At 40.5% G+C, this 27,442-nt stretch overlaps 1 protein-coding gene and 1 long non-coding RNA gene across 2 annotated transcripts; one reads left to right on the forward strand and one right to left on the reverse strand.

The window, feature by feature from the left end:
* The first annotated feature begins 15,668 nt into the window (after nucleotides 1–15,668).
* LOC148915024 (uncharacterized) lies at nucleotides 15,669–16,267 on the forward strand. The gene is made up of 2 exons (XR_016122848.1): nucleotides 15,669–15,984; nucleotides 16,076–16,267. It is a non-coding gene; the product is annotated as an uncharacterized LOC148915024 (long non-coding RNA).
* A 1,566-nt stretch (nucleotides 16,268–17,833) lies between these two features.
* Nucleotides 17,834–18,307, reverse strand: LOC148915025 (uncharacterized). The gene has a single exon (XM_089043380.1). It carries the CDS (start codon nucleotides 18,305–18,307, stop codon nucleotides 17,834–17,836), a length of 474 nt encoding a protein of 157 aa, XP_088899506.1.
* Between the last annotated feature and the right edge of the window lie 9,135 nt (nucleotides 18,308–27,442).

Consider the following 27,442-nt stretch of genomic DNA (forward strand, 5'->3'; position numbering starts at 1 on the left):
ACTCTCCACCTCTGTCAAATCTAAATCCCTTAATCTTTTTCTCTAATTTATTTTCTACCTCACTTTTATAAACCTTAAGTTTATCAAGCACCTCATATTTTGTCTTAATGAGATAAATATGACAATACATAGAGAAGTCATCAATAAATGTCACAAAGTACTTGTTTCCACCTCTAGTAGGAGACCTATTTGAATCACACACATCACTATGTATGAGCTCTAAGATTTGGGTATTTCTTTCTACAAGTTTGAAAGAATTCCTTGTTTGTTTGGCTTGAACACACACTTCACATTTGTGCTTAAGGTCTACGTTAGACATAGGGATTAGCTCAAGATCCATCAACCTTTTGATTTTGCTCAAACTTACATGTCCTAACCTTCCAAGCCATACATCACAAGATTCAACATTAAAAACTTGAGGAGAAATTTTATTACCTTCAAAAACTACATTTATTTTGAATAATCCATCACAAACATATCCTTTTCCAATAAAGACATTGTTTCTAGTAATAACAATCATATTCGACTCCATTACAATTTTGTATACTTGTTGTACTAAGGACGATCCACTGATAAGGTTTTTTCCTCACATCAAGAACATGTCGCACATCCTTGAGAGTTAAAGCCTTCCCATATGTCATCTTCAATTCCACATAATTGTGTGACGGTGTCATTTCCTAGGGGTACACTTCCTCCACCTGAGCTCTGATAATTTTTAAAAAATTGTTTGTCAAAACACACATATATGTTTGCCCCAGAATCTAACCACCAATCACTATTACTTAAATATGCGACATTAAATAGAGGCTTAAAACTATACCTTAGATTGGGTTCATCTTGATCATCTTGATCCACCAACACATTCACTTGGGCTTTAGGACCCCATTGTCCTTTGTTCCACTTAGGCTTTGGCTTGCAGGCTCGGTTTTCTTGTAATGATAGTCTTTGGCCCAGTGATTTGTTCTTCCACCAACGAAGCATAGTTGATCCATATTACCATTGGAATTGTTATGGGGTTTATTGTGATGACGGCTTTGGTTTTGGTTGAGTTGATTATGATTGGATTGGCTATTTTTGTTTGTCCTCTTGAAAAATTTCCTTCTAGATTGGAAACAATTCCTATTGTTTGAACTTTCCACTAGGTTCACCTTTGTCTTTTTGTGACACCCCGACCCTATTTTTATTGGCCATTTAAATTAATTAATTGATTTAATTATGAAATTTCATGTTTGCCCTTAGGGGTAGGGTTATTTTGGTCACTTTTTAATCTGAAAGGATTTTGGGGAAATTAGTGGAACCATGACGTAGATCGCGTCGATACGAGTTTTTAGATACGTAGTGGGCTCAAATCGGAGTTGTAACAACGAATTTATAGTATAGAGAAGTGCAGTGGCACAACCATAAATATTTCAATGTCTGTTTCTAAAAATCTGACAGACCACCCTCCTTTTGTAACAGCTGGCCACGTTTTGGCCACCCATTGCCACATCTGGTCATAAGACCGGTCCCCTAATGACCGAGCCACCATCCTCTCTCTGTCCCACCCAAGCCCCGCCGTGATCAACCGCTCCAGCCTCCGAAAACTACTCAAAAACGTCGAATTTTATGTAAATTTTCCATCGCTGATTCCGACTATTCCAACAACCAAATTTGTTGATCCAAGTATGCTTTCTCATCCTTTCAATGTGCTCTAGCTGATGGTTTGGTTGATTAGGATTGATTTTGAAGTTTTGAAGCTCGTTTTTCGAATCAAAGTTTGGTCGGTTTTCAGCTCGAGTTTCCGGAAACTTCCAATCACTTTTGGACCGTGGCCCAAGAATAAAAGTTGCTCCACTCATTTTCCTGATCATGTAGGTATAGGTATTATTGGGTGTTTTGAGAATTTTCCGATTGTCGGAATTTTCAAAGGACGCCCATGTGCTGCCAACGCGTGTCGCATCGTGTGGGCCATGTTTGGGTCCTTATTTGGTCCTAAAATGATCCCCATGTCGTCCCGAGCACAACAGTATGCTTGGATTTGAATTTGGTCATCATATGACTGTCGATCGAATTTACGCATATTAAGCGTTATCCGGGTTCAATATGTTCGGATCGTTGGTTCGACTCCATTTCCATATATGTTGATCTAGGTATCTCTAGGATCATGTAGGAATTTGCGGATCGAGTATCGGAGCCCCGGATGCTCCGATTCAATGATTCAAATATTAGGAAAAACAATAACTGTCTGATTATGCTATCACGAGCGATCCGACCGGTCAATCTGGACCAAACTTGCAGGGTGTGTTTAGGAAACTTTGTGGAGCCCATAGGAACTTTCAAATAAAAAATTGAAGGTCGTGGGCCCCGCAGACATGGTTGACCAAATTTAGGAAGTTTGACCACTCAGTTGACTGAGCATCTCCCGAGGCTATTCCACCATTCGAAACACGTAATTGGAGCTAAGGAACTTCTCGCTTGTCGCTCATACACTTTCAATGTTGGGAAAATTAGGAATTTATATTAAAGTTCTCGTCCAGAGTATTTTTAATTAATCTAGTCCTCATATTCTTAAATAGTTACTCTAGCTCCTCGTACGCAACAGGCAGGGTCCTCAAGCAACATGGGATTATATGTGAATGGACTTTGTTTTAAATAATATTCATTATTTTCAAGGATGGAAAAATATGGGTAATGATTCCTTGGATTATTGAGTTATTATTTATTTACAAATGTTGAGTATAATATTTTTATGAAGTATTTGAAGTATATTTGAATATTTGTGCCTAAGGGTTTTTGCAAAATTTGACCAACTTGGGGGTAATTTATCAATGAGATAAGAAACTTTAAAGTCTTCACTAAACTTAGTACCCTTAAGTTCTTTTCCAGATTTCAAAACTTCACGTAGCTTTCATTAATGTATGTCGGCACTTTAACGGTTTCAAGGACTATTTTTGTCAAACTGATCTTGCTTTTAAGGATTTCACGGAGTCACTTTTCAAAAGTGTCTCAAGAACCTCAAAAGTTTCTATAGTTAATTTGAAATTTATCATCTCACACTATTCCCTTTCTTGTGTATAAATATGTTACTAACAAACTTCACTGCAAATCACATCTTATCCAAATGATACAATATCAACTTGCCTTTCCTATTAGTGAGCGCTCGATGTGCTTAGAGGTGAGACTACCTCTAATCATTTCTTTAAGAAGCGAGACTATCCCTGATCATGCCTACTGTGATCTCAAGGAATTGTAGGGCAGTCAAGAACGAGCACATCACTCTAATCTCCTGAAGTTCTCCTAGGCTAGGAGAAACGAGAGTTTGTTGTCTGTTACCTCACCAATTTCTTTCCTTGATTGCTTACCTACCTTGCAATCAATATCACAATTCTTTGTATCTTTTCTTTCTTTTTATAATTCTTTGTTCCTATGCTATTTTGTTTCTTTAGAACTTTCATATGAAGAACAAACCCATGTTTGAACATAACACTTAGGGTTATTTTTTTGACAGAGACAAAAGAATTGTGATTTTCGCTCAGGCAGGATATAACTCGATCATCAACCGTTTCATTATATTTGTTGAGCTGATACGAGCTTGAATGATATTTGAGCAAAATTTCTCTCAACTAAGGATGTAAGCAATACCTGTGTTATTTCATGCTTGTACTCTTACTAGTATTTTGATATTTTGTATGACATCTTCAATGGTAACCAAATGAGGAGATAAGACTGTTCTAGAAGAACGACTTGTATCATGACCATTCCAGAAGAACGGCTTGTATCATCCTAATATGTATTCATGAATTATTAATGCAAATTTTAGAAATTGTAAGTTGAATACATTGATAATACACTGCATAGATTACAGCCTCAGAAGAGCAAAACATGAGCATAGCAATGATCAATGAGATGCACGCCTACTGCATAGCAAATTATATGGATTGAGGTCCAAGAAGGACAATTCATTGACATGTGTGTATTAATATGTGGCATGTCTACACATGACAGATTTATGGGTTCTAAATGTTACAACTCCCTGAATTGAGATTATCCACGCCTTATTATAAAATAACGCTCCATTAGAGGTTATGATCCATATTCTCACATAATTCATCTTACAAGATATGTCTATCTGGAAAGAGACAATGAAAGCCCCTGAAATGGCTTGGGTACCCAAAGGCAAAGAAATGCTTATAATTGATGCATGCGCATGAGAATTGTGGGATCACAAATTGATGAATGACAATTTTTGGTTTTAGAGTAGCTACTCAAATCATCAATAGGTTGTGTTGATTGGAATCACTTTCTATTATTAAATGTCGACAATATCATTGGCCAAAAATTGGAAAGAGGCAATTCCATTTAAGAATGAATGTGAAAAAACAAACCCATAGTACGGACCCCAAGAAGATGTTAACCCTGTAGGTTATACATAGGTGTTCGAGATAAAGATGAATACACTCACTTCATATGACACAAATGTTTCTAGTAGTAACAAGGAATGTTAAGGTTCTCCATGCTATCTTTAAGGGTTATTAAGTGCATGGAAGCATATCGCTAGAAGCAATTCCCTAAAGATGTATAAGTGGAATAAATAGCTGAGTATAAAGCTATATAGTGTGTCTTGAAGTGTAATCCCTTAAATAAAATCCCTAAAGGATTAAAATTGCACGAAGCAAGTCTCCGAAAGACATGTGCCTGAAGCACAAATTTTATTCTCAATATTAATATGTATAAATTGCCTCATAGAATACTTCGATTGAATTCAAATTCAAAGATGTTGCAACGTATTCAAATGTTTAAAGTTATGGGAAATATTTAGACTCCCAAAGAGCCTATAAAGACTAGCATATGCAATTGTTTTCAAAACATACAAAAATATGTATGAATGATTGACTATACCATATAAAGTTTCAATACTCTTATCAATATAAATTGAGCTCATTGTTTTTTTTATTTTGGAAAACATATGAAATTATTCAAGTCATTACATGTAGTAAAATATTTTTGAAAATAGCCTAGATATTGTTGTATTATTCTAACCTTAATAGGGATTAAATAAATGAAGACACACATAGATCCTCCAATGATGCTATAAGAGCAAGTTTTATATAGGCATTACTGAAGCTCAATCTGTGAAGGAAAAATGTGATAGCAATATTAGACCATCAAATAATCCATGAATAGAATTATCAAGGGGAGTAGTTCTTCAGGGGGAGCATCCAACAATGTTGTAATATTAATTCATGAAAGCAATACCAACTATGACATTCAAAGAGATAGTAAACAATATGGCTTAAAGATTTTTTGCCAAGCATCAGGGGGAGTGTGTTTTCAATAAAGATCTTCACACACTATACTCTTTTTGACAAGGTTTGGACAAGGTAGTGTCGCATGAGTGTCGGTGTTATATATACCGAATTTTACGTTACATATGGTTATGTACTCTTTTTTCCTTCGACCAATTTTTGTCCCATTGGGTTTTACTGGCAATGTTTTTAATGAGGCATATTCTATGCATGGTGGACATCCAAGGAGGAGTGTTGTAAATCCATGATAAGATGGATGCCCACCATATACCCACCATACTTAACTCTCCCACTTTGTCCGATGTGATTGAAACCTACCACTTACGTATAGTAAACCATGTATTTCCTATGCCTATAAATAGGCACTAAAGATGAATGAAAAACACACAAGACTAGATGAGTGGAAACTCATGGTTGAACTCTTGAGAATTATTCTTCCATAATTGTTTTCTCTTCTTCCAAATTTCTCTCCAAAATCCTCTTAATTCTATAACAAAATCCAATTATTCCCACACAAAAAAAAAAAAAAACCCTCAAACCAAGTTGCTAGCCCACTTTTGCCAAACATTTAACAAATACATCGCATCTTATTCTTATTGTCATCTACCCAAGATTCAATCCTAGCATACAAAAACCAAAACAAGGCAACAACAAAGATCAGTGCAAATTACAATGCAATATCAATACAATAGCAGTGCAACATCAATGTAATAGCAATGCACTCTTTCTTTCTTTTTTCCTCCTGCAAAGTTATTGCTAGTGGGCTTATGCTATATAAGACATTTTTGTGGGAGATCAGATTGTAACACTTTGAAATTGCTTTGTGATGATGGCTAGAATATACAAGTACCTTCTATTCTATTCAGTTTTAATTGCTTCCATTAATTTTTTTTTTAGCACCTTGAATTTGTTTTACTTTATAAAATAAAATAAAAAGCCATCAAAGGTACATTAAAGATTTCTAATACCCAGCTAGCTACACGAAATTATCACATAAAATATAGAAAATAAAAACACAAACTATCTCAAGAAAGAGAATGCACCCAATCTGCATAAAGAAAGAAAAGTGGTACCTCTAGACTATTTGAAAAATGATGCCTACATTGAAACCCAAAAACCCACTCTTGATCCCTCAAGAAATCCACCTCCTTCACATTTCCTTTCAATAATCTAGTTGTCGGTGTCTAGTATACTAAATTGTGATGTCTAGCCTAGAAGACATTGGAAGTTATTGGCGTGATGGAATGAAATATTAGCAAAAATATTCTCATGGAAAGCTTGTGACAACCCTATCTTGTCATGTGCTTCAAATTGAATCCCAAGATCAGTAAGGAAGGCGCATCAGATTTTGGCTTGACAAAGAAGGTTTTTCGTTTATCCTTCTAGTAGTAATGAATTTAATGGTAATCTAAGACACTTCATTAATTCTAATATGATAATCTAAGACACTTCATAAACAACCATATGAATATCAATATGAAAATCTAAGACACTTCATAAATTTCAAACTAGTTTCTTTTAATAAATTGCTCAAGTTTAATTACTAAAAATAAAAATTAATATATGTATTTGAAAAAAGAAAACAAAATTAGCTAAAATCAATAGAAATTTCAAATTCAAAGAAGAGAGGCAGTTTGCATGCTTGAGTGGACAATTGATGTGGAAGTGATGATCGAACTTACAAGTAGAACTTGATTTACAAGCTAAGTTGGTTGATCTGAGGTTGATGATGAATTTGACTAGATCGATTGGAATCGGAGCTGATGAGGTGATACTAGGAGGTGATGATCGTGGTTCGCATCTCAAGTAATGGAATCAATACAGGACTGTATATAAACATGTTTTATTAATTAGATTCATGAGTGGGTGCATGTATTCAAGATTCAAAAGTAGTGGGGCTTTAGTGGTTGTGATTATTATATATGCCAAATTCCTGTAATCGGTTTGATGCACCCAAGCAATATGAAATAAAAGTATCTTCTCTAAAATATTGTTTATTTTGAGTTTTAGGTGTGAGGGTCCATCACCTTCCAACAAATTGGCATCAAAGCCATAAGAAGAAGTTTAGAAGATGGCAAATGGTTCGATGACTCCATTTTAAGTTCCTCTACTGATCAAAGATAATTATCACAATTGGAGTGTTAGAATGAAGACTTTGATTGGCTGCTATGATGCTTGGGAGGTCGTAGAGAGAGGAATTGGTGAATATGGTGATGAAGAAAATTTGACTAATGCCCAAAAAGAAGCATTGAAGGAAATAAGGAAGAAAGACAAGAAGGTGCCCACCCTCATTCATCAAGCCTTGGATGACAACACACTTGAGAAGGTTGCAAATGTGACAACGGCAAAAAATGCGAAGGAGATTTTGTAGAATTTTTATAGAGGAGTTGATAAAAGTAAACAAGGTGCATCTGCAAACTCTTAGATGGAAGTTTGAAAGCCTACATCAAAAGGAGTCCGAATCAGTTTCAAACTATATGTGAACTGTTCAAGCCAATGTCTACCAATTGAGAAGACATGGAGAAGAAATCAGTGACACTGTGTAATTAGGAAAATTCTTCGCTCATTAGATTCAAAGTTTGAGCATATTGTTGTTGCTATTGAAGAATCCAAGAACCTGGACACTATGACGGTTGATCAACTTTCTAGATCATTGAAAGCTCATGATGAAAGATTGAAGAAGAAAAATGAAGAACCAGTTGTGGAGAAAGTCCTACAAACGAAGCTAGCATTAAATAATGAAGAAAGCTCAAGAAGTGGAACAAGTCGTGGCCATGGAAGAGGAAGATATGGTAGAGGAACAAGAGGTGGAAGAGGAGGAAGAGGTGGCATAGGTGATTTCAAGCCAAATCACAATGAAGGAAAGGAACAAAATTTGCATTTGTCAAGAAGACGTGGAAGATGGAGCCATACAAATCAACAAGGAAATTTTAGGTATGATAAATCACAAATCTAGTGTTATTCTTGTGGAGGATATGGGCATAAAGCATTTGAATGTAGAGGCAGTGGTGGAAATGTCTGAGGGAAGTCCAATTATGCAGAAGCATACAAAGAGGTCACTTTGCTATTGTCCTACAAATGTATAGAAAAAAATAGATAAGATGAAGAGTTGTGGTATTTAGACACTAGAGCAAGCAACCATATGTGCGAAAACAAAGATTTGTTCGTGGACCTTGATGAAAAGTTGGATGGCAAGATCACTTTTGGAGATGATTTGAAGATTTCTATTCAAGGCAAATGCATTAATTCATTTGAAGGATGGCAGCCATGAATTTATTTCAAATGTTTATTATGTGCCTACTATGAAGTCAGCTAGAAGGATTCTTCAGTGCATTAAAGGTACACTTAATTTTGGTTTGTTTTATTCAACATCTAATGAATTGAAGCTTGTGTGTTATATTGATTGTGATTGACAAAAAGAGCACTACAAGATTTGTTTTTTTACTTGGGAGATGCTTCTTTCACATGGTCCTCAAAGAAGCAACCCATGGTGACTCTTTAAACTTGTGAAATTGAATATGTTGCTGCAACATCTTGTGTTTTCCATGCCATATGGCTTAGAAACTTGTTGAGTGAATTGAATCTACCACAAAAAGAAGCTACTGAAATTTGTGTTGATAACAGAGTTAGCCAAAAATATTGTTTTCCATGACAGAACTGCTAAACTATGAATATGATGTGAATAATTCAAGTTAATTGTATTCTTCTCCGTAAGGAGGAATATATAAGAGTTTATAAATGTGCTTTACAAGGAAATAGATACATGAATTAATTAGGAGAATATCTCCTAATTATACAAGGATTGTCAACTATATGAAAAAAGGAAATAAATCTCCTTGATTTGTTAGGTTAACTCACGTCAACACTCCTCCTCAAGTTGGTGCATACACGTCACCAATGCCCAACTTGGTAAGTGAATCATGAACCACTCGCCCAGAAATAGTCTTTGTGATATCCGCTAACTGATATTTTGATTTTACAAAGGATAGGTAGATGATCTTGTTCTCAATTTTTTCTTTGATTAGATGTCTATCCACCTCAACTTGTTTTATTTCAATGGGCATGTTGAACTGGGTTGTAAGCAATATCAATCGCTGACTTGTTTTCACAATGTAACTGTATGGGCTTCTCCAATTTAAAACCCAATCAAGAGGCCTTTGATCCACAATAATTCACAAACTCCTTGAGCCATACCTCGATACTCTGCTTTTGCACTAGACCAAGCAACCACATTTTGTTTTTTACTCCCCCAAGTGACAAGGTTACCTCCAACGAATGTAAAGTAACCCAATGTAGAGCATCTATATGTAATGGATCTAACCCAATCTGTATCTATATATCCAATAACTTCGGGATTTCCATTCTTTGAGAACATTAATGCCTTCCCATTGGCTGACTTTAAGTACCTTAAGATTCGATCAATTGTATTCTTATGAGAAACACTAGGTGAATGCATAAACTGACTAACCATACTCACAACATATGCAATATCTGGTCTTGTGTATGTCAAGTATATCAACCTTTCAACAATGTGCTGGTATTATTCCTTATGGGTTATCATGTTGTCTATGACTTCACACAACTTGTGATTCATTTCAATGGGCATGTTGGCATGCTTAGATCCTAGTATTCCTATTTAAGTCAACAAATCCATCACATACCTCCTTTGAGACAGAAAAATGCCAGTCTTTGATCTTACTACTTCAACTCCGAGGAAGTATTTCAAAGAACCTAGATCCTTCATCTCAAATTCCTGAGACAAATACTTTTGTAAATTCTATTCCTCTCCTTCGTCTTTTCCAGTTACAACCATATCATCCACATAGACAATTAATGCATTGATTTTTCCTCCATCATGTTTTAAGAATAAGGTGTGGTCTAAATTACTTTTAGTGTATCCAAAATTCTTCATGGACTTAGCATATCTTTCAAACCCCCTAGGAGACTGTTTTAACCCATATAGTGACTTTCTGAGCTTGCAAACTTGATTTTTCCTGTCATGAACTAGATTACATCCTAGCGGTAAATCCATGTATACCTCTTCTTCCAAGTCTCCATGTAAGAAGGCATTTTTAACATCGAATTGATGTAGTGGCCAATCTAGAATTGCTACTAGAGACAGTAGGACTCTGATTGTGTTGATCTCGGCTACTGGGGCAAAGGTCTCCTCGTAGTCCACCCCATACTTTTGTGTATGACCCTTCGCCACCAATCTAACTTTATATCTTTCAATGGATTTATCTACTTTGAGTTTCATAGTATAGATCCACCAACATCCTACTTATTTTTCCTCTGAGGTAAAGGCATGAGCTCCCATGTGGAATTCTTCTGGGGAGCTAGCATTTCCTCATCCATGGCTTCTTTCCACTTTGAGTCTTCTAATGCTTCATTCACACTACTTGGGACAGATATATCGGCCAACTGCACAAAGTGTACATGTGACTCTGATAATCTGCATAGAGATATATAATTATTAATGGGGTATTTTCCTTTCACTTTAGGATCTGCTTTGTACTCTACTCGTTTACCACGGTTCTTCCTCCCTGGAAGTTGGTATATAAGGGTATCTACATCATTTATGCTTTTTAAAATCAAATCATCATGATATATTTCATTAGTGTTATCAGTTTCAGGGGAAGATGTTACTTAAATGACTTTGTTAGTAGGATATTGGTGTGGTACTGTAGAGGACTTTTTCTTCCTGCAACTATAATGGGCTGGGCTGCCGTAAAGGGCAGACTGAGGAGACTGTCCCCTTTGTTTGGGTTTGAAAATTAAGCCCCAAAAATACTTCGAAAGGGCAACAAAGTCTTAGGAAATATTTTGGCTATCTTCACCAACCAGAATAATGGTAACTTACAGATAGGTTTTGGCATGCTTACAGATAATCCTTTTAGCTCAGCGTGAGTGGCATGTGGCATGGGAGCAAAATCAACATGAGTTTAGCACTAAGAGAGAATTTAGGCTTGTTTTATGAGAAAAGAAAGTGTTAAGGTAAGAAAGGAGATGTTTTGTGGGGGATTTGGCTAGAAAGGGAAAATGAAGAGCAGAGTTCTTCTGGCAGCTGCTAGAAGAACAAAATGGAGAAGGAGATGAATAGTACACGAGGTTTCTGGTTTTTACAAGTTAGAGAGAAGGCATGCTCTCTGAATCTGAGTTGCTCTCGTTAGGTAGAAGAAGCCTCAATTTATAGCCGCTAGAAACCACCATTTTTCAAGAAACCCTAGTGGCTTCTACCCATTTTGGCTAAGCTTTTTCCTCCTTTCTCCTCTTCTTCTTTGACTTCCCTATCTTAGTAAAAATTACCTCTGTCTATTTGCACGAATTCAGGAAATTTGGGAGCTCAATGCCCCCTTTCCCTTGCTGTTAAGTGGGAATTTCCATTCTTGGCTACTGTTTTTTCTTCTTTCCTTCCCCCTTCTTTGGCCAAATCTGATGAAGGAAAGGAAGTGAAAATATATGTTGGTCCAAAGGGTGCTTCTGACAACTTCCAGGCTAGTATTCCTTGGTTCTTTGAGCGTCTTTGGCTTGGAACTTGTTCCCTGCATGTGATGGAATCTCCCAGCAGCTTTGCTCAATGAATCTGCCAACCTTCCTCACGTGGCTTCTATTTTTTAACAAAGGGATGAGGCTTTATGGCTTATTTTTGGAGTTTTATATGGGCCAGGGTGATTCTTTAAGCAATTGGGCTTTTTTTGTTAAACGTTGGGCTTTGGTTGTGTCCATAGGCTATTTTGCTTGGGCTATCGGGCTATTTTTCTCTCTTGTGCTCACCCACATGTTTGGGCCTAAGAAATGGGCTTGAGTTTCGAGACTCTCAAGCAACCCGAGACTTTCCATTTCTCGGCCCATCAATGGGCCTCATGTTGATTCATTACCATCCATACCACAACCCACTCAAGCAAGCCCCGGGTGTTTGAGTGGCTTGGGCCCACTTAGGCTTGTAGCGTGGTTGGGTGTGAGATAACGATTTCGTGCTTGGCATGGCATGTCGCTTGGCATGTTTTAATTTATCGTCCTGCGATGTTTAATTTTGGCATGGGCTTGTGGACCCGGTATATTTTATCTCAACCCTTAGCGAATTTATTTATTTAGCGTGGCACGTGAACTGTAATTCGCATGTGGTGGGTTTTTGTGTACTCTGCTTTACGCTTATTTTTAATGGACTGTCGTTTTGGGCTGATAATTTATTCGGGCCCAACTATGAATTTTTTGGGTCTCAACATTAGCCCCCTTAATTATAAGGGCCATGGGCAAGTGCTGGAATAGGCCGAATAATTAAACCCAACCCAAAAAATCATATTTGTATTTGTAGAGAACTCCTCTTCTTCCCGCGTGCTAAATGACGGCGCGTCATGATTGGTCCCAGCAGTTATTTGCAATTTCCCAATGCCAACCGCCTTTTTCTACTTTTTATTATTATTTTCTTCTTCTTTCTTCCCTTTCTCTTTTCTCGCGCCAGACACAAACTTCCTCCAATTTTCTTCTCTTTTCACGCACTAGACCAAAATTTCTCTCCAGTCCTCCTCGCTTGCGTTCTCCTTTGCTCCTCCACGAACTCAGACCAAGTGAGAGGACGAAATTAGACCAAAATCATCCACTTCCAGCCACCGAAGAAAGCCAGTCGACTCGACCCCGTCGTCTCGTCTTCGTCTAAAGGGAGCCCATTCGTCGCTACTGGAAGGGTCGTGAGTTTCTCCTTTAAATCTCCCATTTTTTCTTTTCTTCTTGGTATATTCAAGGCCACCACTTGGGATTTTCAATGAGGTTTGCCTTTTCTTGTTTCCCCTCAGATTTATTTGGTGAAATTTGGTTGGGTTCCTCATACCCATGGGTATTTCCCTTCTTTTGGCAGTCAAGCATCAAACCCTCGTTTGACCTTTTTGTCATTGCAGTAGCGTGGATACTTTTAGCGTGGGTGCTAGCAAGGAAATGCCTACTCCATTCCTCTGAGATTCCCTTTTTCTTTGATTTGTTAGGGCTGCTGCAAAGGTACCTATTTTTTCTGTGGGAAGAAACCATTGGTTTGGCTTTCTCCCCCTTTTCCCTTTTCTTCACTTTTATTTTGCATGAGCTTCCTCTTTGTATGTGAAAAAGGCTAATCTTGGCATGATGTGCTTTCTCTTTTATTTATTTATGTGCAGGTATATGACTCTGCCAACTTTGAGTATTTAGAATAGTTGTAGACTGGTGCTTGGCCTAGGCTTTCTTTCCTTGAGAACACATGCCTGATCAATCGTGGATTTTTGTGTGTGTTGCTTGTGGAGAATAAAAACTGACAGAGTGCATGTTTTGTACTGCCTGGTTGAAATTTTATTTTTTTTTATTTTTTTATTTTGAGAAGGGACTTGCTTGTCATGCTTGTTGATCACGGAGTGAGACTTTTACTTGTCATGAGCTTGAATTTTAAATTGCATATTTGCTTGGATGAGCTCAACTACCCATGCTTGACACGTATCTTACGTGGGCTAATTCTATTTTGCTTCTTTCCATATTTCTATGTGCAGATACTTATCGTTTCGCCAAGAGTTATCATGACCTTCATTAATCCATCATCCATCCTTAGGGATCATCTCTATTCCACAGATGACATATTGAAAAGAGGGAGGCGGCCTCCTTTGCTTTGGCCAACAAAAGGCATGCTGGCGGTCTCTCGAAAGCTTACCAAAGCTACTGGAATCGCTGCTTTGCTGTATTTAGCCGATTCCACGCTGCCCATTGCGATCGATTACTTCCCACCATAGTCCGTCATGTCGCTTAGTGTCAGAAGAGAAAGCCATCTCTTTAAGCGAGAAGCGGAATTTGCCTTTCACTTCTAAAAGAGGAGAGATTGTTGGTGATTTTTCGAAGCTAAAGCGGAAGTTGGAGAAATCGGGTTCTCACAAAGATCGAGAAAAGTGCCTGCACATGGGAAACGGAAGCGGGAGGAGAGCTGCAGAGCTGAGAAAAGACAAGCTATAAAGGGACCTAAAAAATTCATCCCCAAGGTAGCAGCAAGTGGTCCCCCTAGCTCGAAAAAGGGTGCCTTGCCGAGCCTTTACCACAAAGAGCCTGTAGCTTCCAGAAGAAGAAACAAGCAAGGCTGAAGCTTCATCTCCTCGCAGTAAGTCTCGCCATTCTTTCACTTCCTTTTGCTTCCTCCCCTTTATGTATATGTATTATTTTATTCTATTTTGTTTTACAGGTACTTCCCAAAATAAAGGCAAAGGTAAGGAAGTTCTCGTGATCCCGAAGCGTCGAAGCATGCGCATTCTCCGAACACGGTTTGCCAATACCCGCAAGGACAAAGGCGAAGACTCGGGACCCAAGGTAGTGGTAACGGTTGATGATGATAATGATGATGGCAGTGATGAAAGTGACGCTGCAGAGACTGAGATTAGCACCCACAAGCAAGAGAGCACTCATGGTACAAGTGGCATGGATGAGGACCTTGATGAAGACCAATACTATAGCCATGATGAAGACACATATCCGGATTTCGACACTAATTTGGAAGAGCCCGATGCCTCAGATACACCTCCCGAATTAGCTAGTGATCGTGGGCAGCGTGTTGACATTGAATTGGTACTCTTGCTTGTTCTACTTGGCATATTGATGTTGCATACTGCCTGTTGTGTCCCATAATTCATACTTCATTCTTCTCCTGCAGGTCGTGCCCACCGTTGAGGACACTACAGTTGCCTTATCGGAGGCCGGTTTTGACTTTCCCGCTACTATTGCTGATGTTGTCCTGAGTCTTCCAGCAGTGAAACCTCCTTCTCCTCCTAACCTGGGCACATCTGACATGGCTGCTGACACCTCTCGGCCATTTCCAGCAGTTCTTCCTTCTACTTTTCCTATTCTAGACACATCTGACATGGCTGCCGGCACCTCTTCACCACTTCCAGCAGTGCTACCCTATACTCCTCCTATCCTGGGCACATCCGACATGGCTGCCGGCACCTCTCCGCCACTTCCAGCAGTACCACCTCGAGCTGAAACTGTGACAACAATCATAAGGATAGTAATGCTTTTATCACATGTTCCTCCAGTGGGCATTTATTCGAGAAAAGCATGTCTTGGCAAGATTGGGAAAATTCCTACACTGCATTCAAAGCCCTTTTTGGCGGCGGTGTCACGATTCTTCGATCCATCGACGAGCTTCTTCCACTTTGCCACAAATTCAATGGTTACGTGGCATTCCAAGGTGCACTTGTGTATCCAAAAACAGTTGCAATCTTGAGAAAATTCATTGACAAATACGGGAGTTTTATGGAGGCTTCCGACATCACCTCCTCCTTCTCAAGGTGTGCTGCCTTCCGAGCCCTTGGCTTAGTGCTTCACGAGATAGACACCATGCAGCTTCTTGATATTACTGATCACAAATTATTTTGCTTGCGGGACGCGATATGTGAGGCCATAACTTTGGGCTTTCATGTGGATTTCCTTCTCAATCTCGTGAAGGACCTAGCACGTGCCGTCTTTGGGGCGTGGGCCATTCACAGTATGGCATTGTCACATGGTTCTGATGAGATAAGAGCTGCTGCCAACTCCTTGAATATTAAACAGCAAGAATTAGAGGACAAGCACCGAGAATTACATGCCCTTCTTATTGCTAAAGGTGTTTCTTCTGACAGTGCTGAATGTGTGGCGGAGGCAGCAACCAGAGTGTCTCCTATGGCTTCCTCCATCTTCTTCGGGCATTCCCCATAGCTTCAAGGTATTTAATTCATTCCTTATTTATCTTCTTTTCATCATGCTACCTTTTTCAGCATCAGCTATCCTTGATATATACCTTCCCTCTTTTGCAGGTTGTTCTTCCTTGGCTTGGCGGTCGATTATCTTGGTGCATCACTTCTCGGGACCACAGAACACCATCATGCGTAGTTTTATTTCTTCCTGCCGTGACTGTGTATTTTCTTTTGAACATTCCAGCAACTATGACTTTGTGATGTAATATTGAACCTTTAGAATTTGTATTATTTTCCAGATGCCTTGAGACATGTTGTAATCTGCGTTTCATATATATATATATATATATTGCTTGGTTGGATATAAGTTGTTTCCGTGATTTGCTTGAGATTCTCTGATAGGTTGGGTATCTTTGAAAACAAGATACATGCTGTCGAAATTTTGACAGGAGCAGAATTTTGAAAGTTTCTTTTGCATGGTTCATCTAACATCTAGGTTCGAAAAACAACTTCTTGTTTTGCTTGAAAAAGGGCAAGTTGGTACGTGCATGCTTCTTACCAAGATTTTTATAAAACTCCCAAGTGTTATGCGTATCATGTTGTTCCAGCACCTCAAGGTTGCATGTTTTTTTGTAACAGCTTGACTTTGCCTTCTTTATATTATTTTGCTTGGGCCTGGTATTTGTCGCCCATCTGGGACCCCATTGAAGTAGCTTTGCTTGACATGTCCTACTGCTAAGTGCATGCTCTCTTTTTTTTCGTCTTTGCTTTTTTTTTTTTTTTTTGTAAAGGATATTTAAAATGTATAAAGGGGTAATAAAACTTTATACACATATTCTTTTTCAAAATAACCCTTCATTTTCATTGCAAAGCTCCTGCTACCATAATGGTGCATCATACAAAAGTGTCTTTTTTTTTTTCAAAATATGAAAATAAGACGGAACGAGTTCATTTTTTTAAACAAAGGGTAATATGATAATAAAAGGTGCTGGGCATAAAATTAATTTAGCAGTAGTAAGACTTAAGCCACTTCCCGTTGACGGGATCCATCAGCGTACCTTCTTTGACAGAGACCAAGAGATAATAGCCGCTGCTATAAACTTCTTTGACTGCAAATGGGCCTTCCCATTGCGGAGCAAACTTGGAAGGTCCCGACACTTGTCTTCTCACATGCTCCATGACTTTTAGCACGAGGTCTCCTTGTTTGAAGGCTCGGGGCCTGACTGTCCTGTTATAGGCTTGGACTACAGCTTTGTGGTATAGTGTTGTCCTTCTTTCGACTTCCGCTCTTTTTTCATCGACGCTCGAGGTCCAGTAGGCGCCACTTCGAGCATGACTCTGTGTCCCATTCGAGGTCGTTAACAGCTACTACTCTGGCAGTGGGGATGGTAATCTCTACTGGTGAAATGACATCGGACCCATACACAAGAGAATAAGACGAGAAACCTGTGGCACTTCTTGAAGAGGTGCTGTAAGCCCATAAAGCATCCTGCAGGTGAACACTTCAACCTCCTTCATACTCATAGACCATTTTGCTTAGGATTCTCAATAAAGTTTTGTTTGTGGCCTCCGCTTGACCATTTCCTTGCGGGTAATAAGGCGTGGAGCGACGATGCTTGACACCATAACCACTAAGCGTCGAGCTTACTTGCTTATTGACAAACAGGGTGCCATTATCGGTGACAATCTTATACGGATTCCAAATGTGCATACGATATATTCACGGATGAAATTTGCGACGGCAGCCCCCGTGGCTTTCCGAAGAGGAACCGCCTCAACCCATTTTGTGAAATATTCAGTGGCTGTGAGGATCCATATGTAGCCGTCGGATGGTGGATGGATAGTCCCGATCAAGTCAAGCCCTCAAGTATGAAAGGGTCAAGGAGTGTGCATGTCCTGCAACAGCGTGGGAGGCTTGTGACTTAAGTTGGCATGAACTTGGCATGTGTGGCACCTCTTCATGAAGTTGTATGCATCGTTCTTCATTGTAGGCCAATAATACCGAACACTCAGCAACTGTCGGTAAAGCCTCTTCATTCCTTGGTGCTCACCACATTCTCCAGCATGAATTTCTTGCATGACTTGCTGTGCCTCTGACTTCCCTAAGCATTTTAAAGGCTCCCCATTAAACCCTTTGTGGTAAAGAGTTGACCCATATATGAAGTATCTTTTCATTGTCCTTTTGAGCTTACGTGCATGCTTGGGATTGGTTGGCAGGACTCCGTTGATGAAGGATGCCAAGTACGGAGCCCTCCAATCTTCCGTAAACAAGATGGTGAATGATTCTTCGTTGGAGGGTATCGTTGCACACTTGGGACAATTGGCTTGCATTTCAGCTGCTTGTTTCCTCATTTCTGGCTAGTAATAACCCTTGCGTTGTAAACGCCGATACAAGCTTATTATTGGCTCCAAATTGCAAGTGACCTCTTGTTCCTCTTTGAGCTTCACCCGTGCCTCTGTTGTTCCTATGCAGCTGGTCAAAATACCTCCTAGGAGACGTCTGTACAGTTCTCCAAAGATAATCGCATAATCTTTCAATTCTTTGATGTCACTTCCCTTGCCTGTTTTTTCTTTCACAGGCTTCCTCTAGTCATCCTCTTCAGCTGCTCCTCTTGAGCCATTGCTTCAATCACTGGCATGTCTTTCTTGATCACAGCAATGTTGGGTTGTTCTTTAACCAATGAGTGCTTTGATCCCAAAGTGGCCAATGCATCAGTATACCTATTAGTAACCCCGGGAATATGTTCTAACACTACTTGTTTGAAAGAACGAACAAGCCTTTCAGAATTGTACGATACGGCGCCAATGTTGGCTCTTTCACATGAAATTCCCTTGTAATTGACTCAGCACCAGGTTTGAGTCCCCAATAATTTTAATTCTTTCGACACCCATCTCCCCTGCTGTAGACATCCCCATGATGAAAGCTTCGTACTCCGCCATATTATTTGTGCATGGGAAATTTAGCTTAAATGAAAGGGCCGTGGCTTGCTCCTCGGGATTGACAAGTACTACACCTGCTCCTCCACCTTTCGATGTAGAAGACCCATCGAAGTAGAGGGTCCATGGTTCCACCTCTGTGACTACAGCAACCATTTCTGGCAGCTCCCCCAAAACCTCCTTAGAGATTGTTGATTCTTCAACTCCGGTAAATAGAGCCAACATGTCAATCACGGCTTGTCCTTTGATGGCTTTTGGGGTGGTGCATGTGATATCAAACTCGGACAGTTGTAGCAACCAAAGTGCAAGACGCCCGGATAACACCGGCCTTGTGAGCAAATATCTTACGGGATCAGACTTCACTATGAGATGTAGCTTGTAAGTAAGGAAGTAATGCTGCAAGCGCTATGCAGCATAGACAAGAACAAGGCACAAGAGTTCGATCTTCGGATATCTCATTTCAGCTCCCCTTAGTTGCCTACTTATGTAATAAATGGGATTTTCTTCCCCACCATGATCATCTTGGGCAAGTAAGGCCCTAACAGCTGTGTTTGTTGCAGCCGAATAAAGCTTGAGAGGAAGCCCCAGAATGGGTGTTCTCATAGTGGGCAGCTTGGTGATTATTTGTTGCACTTGCTGATAGGCTTCCTGGCATTCCTTACTCCATTTGTACGGCTTGCCCTTCTTGAGTAAGGGAGTAAAAACACTCATAATGGCAGCAAGACCTAGGATGAAGCGTCGAATATACGACAATCTTCCCATGAAGCTTTTCAATTCCTTTGGGTTCCTAGGCGGTGCAAGAGAATTTATGGCTTTAGTCTTTTCGAGATCCACGTCTATGCCACACTGGTGTACTTGAAACCCCAAGAATTTATCGGATGAAACCCCGAACACACACTTCTTTGGATTCATCTTTAAACCGTACAGCCGACACCTTTCCATCACCTTCCTCAAAACTTCCCAATGGCTTTCTCTGGTTTTGGACTTCACCACAAGGTCATCCACATTGTCCTCGACTTTTTTTCCCATCATGTCGTGAAACACCGCTGTCATGGCTCTTTGGTAGGTGGCGCCAGCATTCTTGAGGCCGAATGGCATGACCGTGTAATAAAAATTCCCATATGGTGTTCGAAAGGCTTCCTCTCAGTATCCCTGGGTGACATCTTGATCTGATTGTAGCTACTAAACCCATCCATGAATGATAACAATCCTTTGACCCGAGGTTGAATCGATTAAGATATCCATGTTGGGACAGCGGGAATTCATCCTTTGGGCAAGCCCGGTTGAGGTCTCGGTAATCCGTGCATACTCTAATTACTCCGATCTTCTTCTTCACAGGAACAATATTTGCTAATCACGTTGGATGCTTGATTGGCCTGATGAATCCAGCAGCCAGCAGCTTTTCGATCTCCACCTTGATTCGCTTTTCAATTTCGGGATGGAAATTCCTCCTTGGCTGCACAATAGGCTTTGTACCGAGCTCAATATTCAAAGTGTGACTTACTAAGTTTGGGTTTAAGCCAGGCATTTCCTCGTAGCTCCAAGTGAACACATCTCCGAATTCCTTTAGCAAAGATACCATGGCCTCCTTCTCTTTATTTGTTAAATGAACGCTGATAGAGATGGGCCTTGGGGCAGAGGGATCCTCACTCAAATCAATTATTTCCAGCTGCTCAGCTACCGCTATCGATCGGCTCTTGGAAAACACAAGGCATGAGTGCCTTGTCATCGAGACCCTTACGGTTGTTTGCTTGCATTACTTCTCCTCTATACTCGGGGCTTTCTCGTAAGACACGGTCAAGCCCCCAACCTCATCACAAGCGGTACACAGTACATCCATCGGGGCAGCGTCACCTTCGAGCATTGGGGATAATCATATGCATGATTGTTGACCTCTGAGTGCCTCTTCCTCTCTAGATCGACAACGGTGATGAGCTCTTCATTGCTTAGATCACGAATTTCACTCCACGAAGGAAGATAGGTCCCAAAATCCTTGGATGGGTTGCTTCCAGCACCTGTACATTCAGTGTTGAATTCTGCCTCGGAGTAGTAAGCTTCATCCTTATTGAACGGTGCTTGATTTCCAAGTATGCACAGTGGCCTCAGCCCAATCCTTCCCTTTACGCATTGATGATAAGTAGAGACCACAAGTTTATGCTTGTTAAGCCATGGCCTTCCTAGCAAAGCATGGTAAGCCACATCCACATCTATGACATAGAACTTGGTAAGTGACCGAATCGGCCCAACCTTCAAATTTACTTGCGCATGCCCGACTGTGACCTCACTCTTATTCCCGAAACCGCTGATGCTTGTTTGTGATTGGACAATTTTGGATAATGGGATACCAGCTGCCGTAAGCACAGACAGAGGTAATATGTTGATAGAGGAACCTGTATCTACCAAAGCTCTTCTTATAAACACATCGTTGATTCATCCGTGAAGACAATAGCATTGTCATTTCCCAAAAATGACCTTTGTGGTTGAGCGGTAAAGCAATAAGGGTTAGACTCCGCAGAGATATTGCTTGAGGCCCGAAGCCAAGTTGGTCAAAGAGTGATTTGAACTTCGGGTTTCTTTGAAGGACCTGCGGTGTGGGCCCTGCTTGAGACTTACATAACGCTCCATCACACTTGTTTCAGCTTCTGTAAGATTATGAAATATCATAGCAGCTGTTTCCTGTTGCCCCCTGAAGCCCCCAAGTAGCATTCTTCCGGCATGTCTAAAACAAAAACTTCGCTGCCTGAGTTATTACCCCATCCATCAGTGAGTGGCCATGGTGTGTTGTAACTTAAAGGCCTCGAATATTTACACTAATATGCCTTCTCCATGTTTCCGGAAGGTTCCCACATAGCTTCCGGCGGCTTTGGATCATTCCTCTAAGGGTGGCACAATTCATCATCATCGAGTAAATCATCGGAACATGTAATGACAGCAGCTACCTCCTTTCCCCTTCGTTTTGGCAAGGGGTCCTCATCAATTATTTGCTTCCTAGAGGGAAGTTCAAGGATTCCCTCATGTATCTTGGCATGTAAAATCCTCCTCAGACTCTGATAGGTAGTAGTTGGAGGCCCCACAAATTGATGATAACGGCAGTACTGGGATCATTCTTTTCCTCTCGGGTAGGAATTTTGTAGGATCTGACAGGCTTGATTGCGCCATCAGCAATCATTGTGTCAAGGATAACATGAAATTCTTCATCTTTGCATGGTAGTGGTGGATACGTCTCCTATCCTTCCGTTTGCGCGAATTGTAGTCGTTGGATGGCTTGTCATCTATTGCTAATGTCTAATGCATTTCCTTCTTCTCATTCCTTCAAGTCCTTTGTCATGTTGGCTTGACGGACATGCTTGTCTTCCTTACAGCTTCCAACAGCCGACAAAATTGACTAATGCCAATATTCTCCAAATAAACTCTATAATCTGCCATGATATTGCTGATGCAGATTTCAACAAGCGCCTCCTCATCCTTCTCATCGTAGCAATCCAATGCCAACTCCCGAAACCTACGCACAAAGTCCACGGGATCCTCACCATGCTTTTGACGAGTGTTGTTGAGTTGAGTGATGGTGACTCATTCTTCATGCTGGAAATACTTCTTACAAAACCTGCTTGCCAAGCTTTCCCAAGAGTGAATAGAGTCTGGTGCCAATGTCGTATACCATGTGTAAGCATGATCGGTGAGACTCTTTGAAAAATTCTCTAAGTCGGAGATTATGATCACGTCCTAAGGCATCAATGAAGGGATTGACATGCTCCTTCGGGCTCCCCTTCCTTCCGTCAAAGAGGACAAAAGTTGGTGCTTCATAGCCTTTATGATATGGCTGTTGGAGCAAGCTTGCTGAGTATGGTGGCTGAGGAAGATACTTCCAATCTTCCTGACTTCGACTCAGCTCCTTTTCCAGCATGACAACAACGTCTTCTTGAGTGACAAAAGATGGTCTTTTTTGTTCAGACTCCTTTCCAGCAGCAGCAGATTCCTCTTGTGGGTGTTTCTCATTTTCTTCACTTAGCTTTGGAGCCAAATTTTTGAGTTCTTTTATCATCTTCGCCATCTCCCTTTGGGTCTCACCCATAGCATGAATGGCTGCAACAAGGTCTGTGAGGGTAAAAGTTCCCTCACTTGCACGTTCTTCTTCTCCGGAAGAGGCATGTTGCCTTGATTCTGAGTTAGCATGGCTTGGCCCATCCTGGGAAGTCATGTTGTTGCTTCTGGTCTTCTTTCTTGGAGGCATTGATGAAGATAATGGCTTAATCCCCAGCAGAGTCGCCAATTTATGTAGGGGACTTTTTCTTCCTGCAGCTATAATGGGTTGGGCTACCGTAAAGGGTAGACTGAGGAGACTGTCCCCTTTGTTTCGGTTTGAAAATTAAGCCCCAAAAATACTTCAAAATGGCAGCAAAGCCTTAGGAAATATTTTGGCTATCTTCACCAACCAGAATAATGGTAACTTACAGATGGTTTTGGCATGCTTACAGATAATCCTTTTAGCTCAGCGTGAGTGGCAAGTGGCATGGGAGCAAAATCAACATGAGTTTAGCACTAAGAGAGAATTTAGGCTTGCTTTATAAGAAAAGAAAGTGTTAAGGTAAGGAAGGAGATGTTTTGTGGGGGGATTTGGCTAGGAAAAGGAAAATGAATAGCAAAGTTCTTCTGGCAGCTGCTAGAAGAACAAAATGGAGAAGGAGATGAACAGTGCACAATGTTGCTGGGTTTTTGCAAGTTAGAGAGAAGGCCTGCTCTCTGAATCTGAGTTGCTCTCGTTAGGTAGGAGAAGCCTCAATTTATAGCCGCTAGAAACCACCATTTTTCAAGAAACCCTAATGGCTTCTACCCATTTTGGCTAAGCTTTTTCCTCCTTTCTCCTCTTCTTCTTTGACTTCCTTATCTTGCCAAAAATTGCCTGTCTATTTGCTCGAATTCAGGAAATTTGGGAGCTCAATGCCCCCTTTCCCGCAGTTGTTCAATGGGAATTTCCATTCTTGGCAACTGTTTTTTCTTCTTTCCTTCGCCCTTCTTTGGCCAAATCTGATGAAGGAAGTGAAAATATATGCTGGTCCAAAGGGTGCTTCTGACAGCCTGCAGCTAGTATTCCTTGGTTCTTTTAGCGTCTCTGGCTTGGAACTTACTCCCTGCATGTGATGGAACCTCCTAGCAGCTTTGCTCAATGAATCTGCCAGCCTTCCTCACGTGGCTTCTATTTTTTAACAAAGGGCTGAGGCTTTGTGGCTTATTTTTTGGAGTTTTATATGGGCCAGGGTGATTCTTTAAGCAAGTAGGCTTTTTTTGTTAAACATTGGGCTTTTTGGTTGTGTCCATAGGCTATTTTGCTTGGGCTATTGGGCTATTTTTCTCTCTTGTGCTCACCCACATGTTTGGGCCTAAGAAATGGGCTTAAGTTTCGAGGCTCTCAAGCAACCCAAGACTTTCCATTTCTTGGCCCATCAATGGGCCTCATGTTGATTCATTACCATCCATACCACAACCCACTCAAGCAAGCCCCAGGTGTTTGAGTGGCTTAGGCCCACTTAGGCTTGTAGCGTAGTTGGGTGTGAGATAACGATTTCGTGCTTAGCATGGCATGTCGCTTGGCATGTTTTAATTTATCGTTCTGCGATGTTTCATTTTGGCATGGGCTGGTAGACCTGGTATATTTTATCTCAACCCCTAGAGAATTTATTTATTTATTGTGGCACGTGAACTGTAATTCGCATGTGGTGGGTTTTTGTGTACTCTGCTTTACGCTTTTTCTTAATGGACTGTCATTTTGGGCTGATAATTTAGTCCGGCCCAACCATGAATTTTTTGGGTCTCAACAATACTATAGCTGAAGAGAGGTCCAGAGCGGGCAAAATCTCAGAAAATAGATCAACTTCCTCCTCCTGATTTAGGTAGCATGGAGGCGACCAGTCGTTTTGTATTGGTGACCAGTCGTTTTGTATTGGCAACTAGTCGTTTTGTGGCAGAGGCTCAAGATTGGAAAAACCGAGTGGAGGCGACTGGTCGCTTTGAGGCTAAGACTCTTTCATTGTGAAAAAATCCAGAAACTTCGAGGTGCTTAGTTTTAGATTCTTCTCATGTGTTTTTGAGAAATATATGTCATGTTCCTGGAACTTTACATCCATGGAGGGATGTCCTTCTGGCTTAGAGGATGATAACATCGGTAGCCTTTCTTATGAGGAGTGTAGCCAATGAAAACACACTTTTCTACTCGAGGATCCAATTTGCTTCATTCGTGATCATGTAAGTGTACAAATACAACACAGTCAAAAACTCATGGTTTAAGGTTTGGGGTCGGAGGTATTTAGATATGGTAGTGAAGTGTTTAAAGAGGAGTTTGGAAATTCAAGATACTTAAAGGAGTCTGATTGAGTAAGGTAAGCTACAGAGATGATGACATCTCCCCAAAATGACTGAGGCATGTTGGCACCAAAGAGGGAGGCACGAAACACTTCCAGTAAATGTCGATTCTTTCACTCAGCCACCCCCATTTTGTTGGGGAGTATATGGACAAGAGCGATGATGTATGATGTCATGATCCTATAAGAACTTGTTGAGATCAGGGTTGAGAAATTCTCCGCCATTGTCAGAACAGAGAACCTAGATTTGAGCATGAAACTGAGTCTCCAGCATTTTATGGAACTATTGAAAATTTAAACTGACTTCCCTTTTGGTTTTGAGAAGGGAAACTCAGGTCATACGTTTGCAATCATCTATAAACATGGCAAACCATCGAGCTCCTGCCAAAGTGGAAATTTTAGTAGGCCCCCAAACATCAAAATGAATAAGAGAAAAAGGAACCAAACTTTTATTTGAACTAAAGGGAAAAGGAACATGATAGCTTTTGGACAATTCACAAATGCCACACAAAAAACTGGAAATATCAAACTTGGATAATAAGGACGGAAATAACTTATGTAAATAACCAAACGAAGCATGTCCAAGAAGCCTATGCCATAACCACACTTTGTCTTTTTGTTTCTCAACACTATCTCCCCCCATATTGAAAGCTTGACCGACTATGGCTTCACTGTTAGGTGCCAAGTCCAAGTAGTAGAGTTTGCCTCTCCTAGTACCACCACAAATCGTCTTGATGCTAAGGATGTCCTTAAAAACACAATGAGTTGGCCAAAAAGTTACACTACAATCCAAAGCCGTAGTAATTTGGGCAACAGACAATAGATTATGATGCAAGGATGGAACAATCAACATAGAATTCAAATTGAAGGTGTCAGAGAGAGATAAAGAACCCTCCCCAATCATAAGGGAGGGGATACCATTAGCATTAGGCACCACTGATGGAGGAGATGGTGTATGAGAGGTAATTGATCTAGGATCAAATGTCATATGTCAGTCACTCCATGTGTTTTTCCTGGATGAAGTATTTAAAACATAACCTTTGGTACATGTCATGGCTATAGAGGCAGATGTAGGAGCCGGTGTAGCCGAAACAGCAAAACTTATAGGATTTGGTTCTGAAGATGTGTTGAGTGATTTGGTCCAATTCCTGCATGGAGCTTTAGAGCGGTCCCACCAATCAAGGTACCCAATCAACTCGTAATAGCCAGCACGAGTATGTTTGTCTCCTCCACAGTGGGTGCACTTCTTCTTCGAATGAGATCCACATGCCTTATTCTGCGAAGAGCCACCTATAAAAGTCTGTGACCCCTTTTGATGTTGACCCACCATGACAGAAGTTTCCTGAGCACCAGTCATGGACATTATTTGTCGAGCATCCCTACGAACATAAGAAAAAGTTTGATCAAGGTCTAATTTAGGATCTTTGCATAGTATTTCCCCTCGGACTTGATCAAACTTAGGGTCAAATCCTGCGAGAAAAAGGTGAACGTGAAAACGATCAACTTCTGTTTGGCGCTCAGTAAGGTCAGTGGCGCAGTTCATGTGGATGGGACTCTAATGGTCAATTTCTTGAAAGCTACCTTGCAACTAGATGTAGTATTTATAAACGAGTGCACCATTATGTTTAATAGTGAATGCTTATTTGTTCAGATCAAAAAGATAAGATTCATCTCCATCATCATAGTAAGTCTTCTTGAAGGCATCCCAAATTTCTTTGGCGGTACTTAACCGGATTAAACCACCCATTAATTCATAGGACATTGAGTCGATTAGCCACCCCTTGACCCGAAAGTTCTCCGTACACCATTTGTTGTAGGTTGGAGAGAGCTCAGGAGGTTTCAGAGTGTCACCGATTAGGTATCCCAATTTTTCACGGGCAGCAATTCGAATCTCCATGACCTAAGACCATAAGGTATAGCTGGTCTTAGTAAAGGTGACACCGACAAGGAGTAGGGAGTTGTCACTCTAAATGGTGTTGATTTAAGGGGTGGAGGTAGAAGATCCTCATGTGAGCTAAAGCGGTTCGTTGGCCACCATAGTGGAACGATATGAGACTTTGATAAGGGTATGCGTTTGGGGATTTCGATAAGTGGATTTGATGTGACGCTTATGGAATTTGATTTAGGATTTGTGTTTGATTTTGAGGATATGATTTGAGGGCTTAGAGACGACCTAAGATTGACCGCTATGATA

Source organism: Prunus mume, linkage group LG8 (assembly GCF_029339155.1).
Source record: "Prunus mume cultivar Tortuosa linkage group LG8, ASM2933915v1, whole genome shotgun sequence".
In the NCBI taxonomy this organism is placed as follows: domain Eukaryota; kingdom Viridiplantae; phylum Streptophyta; class Magnoliopsida; order Rosales; family Rosaceae; genus Prunus; species Prunus mume.

Excerpts from the sequence above, each read along its gene's own strand:
- LOC148915025 (XM_089043380.1), bottom strand. The coding sequence starts at position 18,307 with ATGAGGAAACAAGCAGCTGAAATGCAAGCCAATTGTCCCAAGTGTGCA.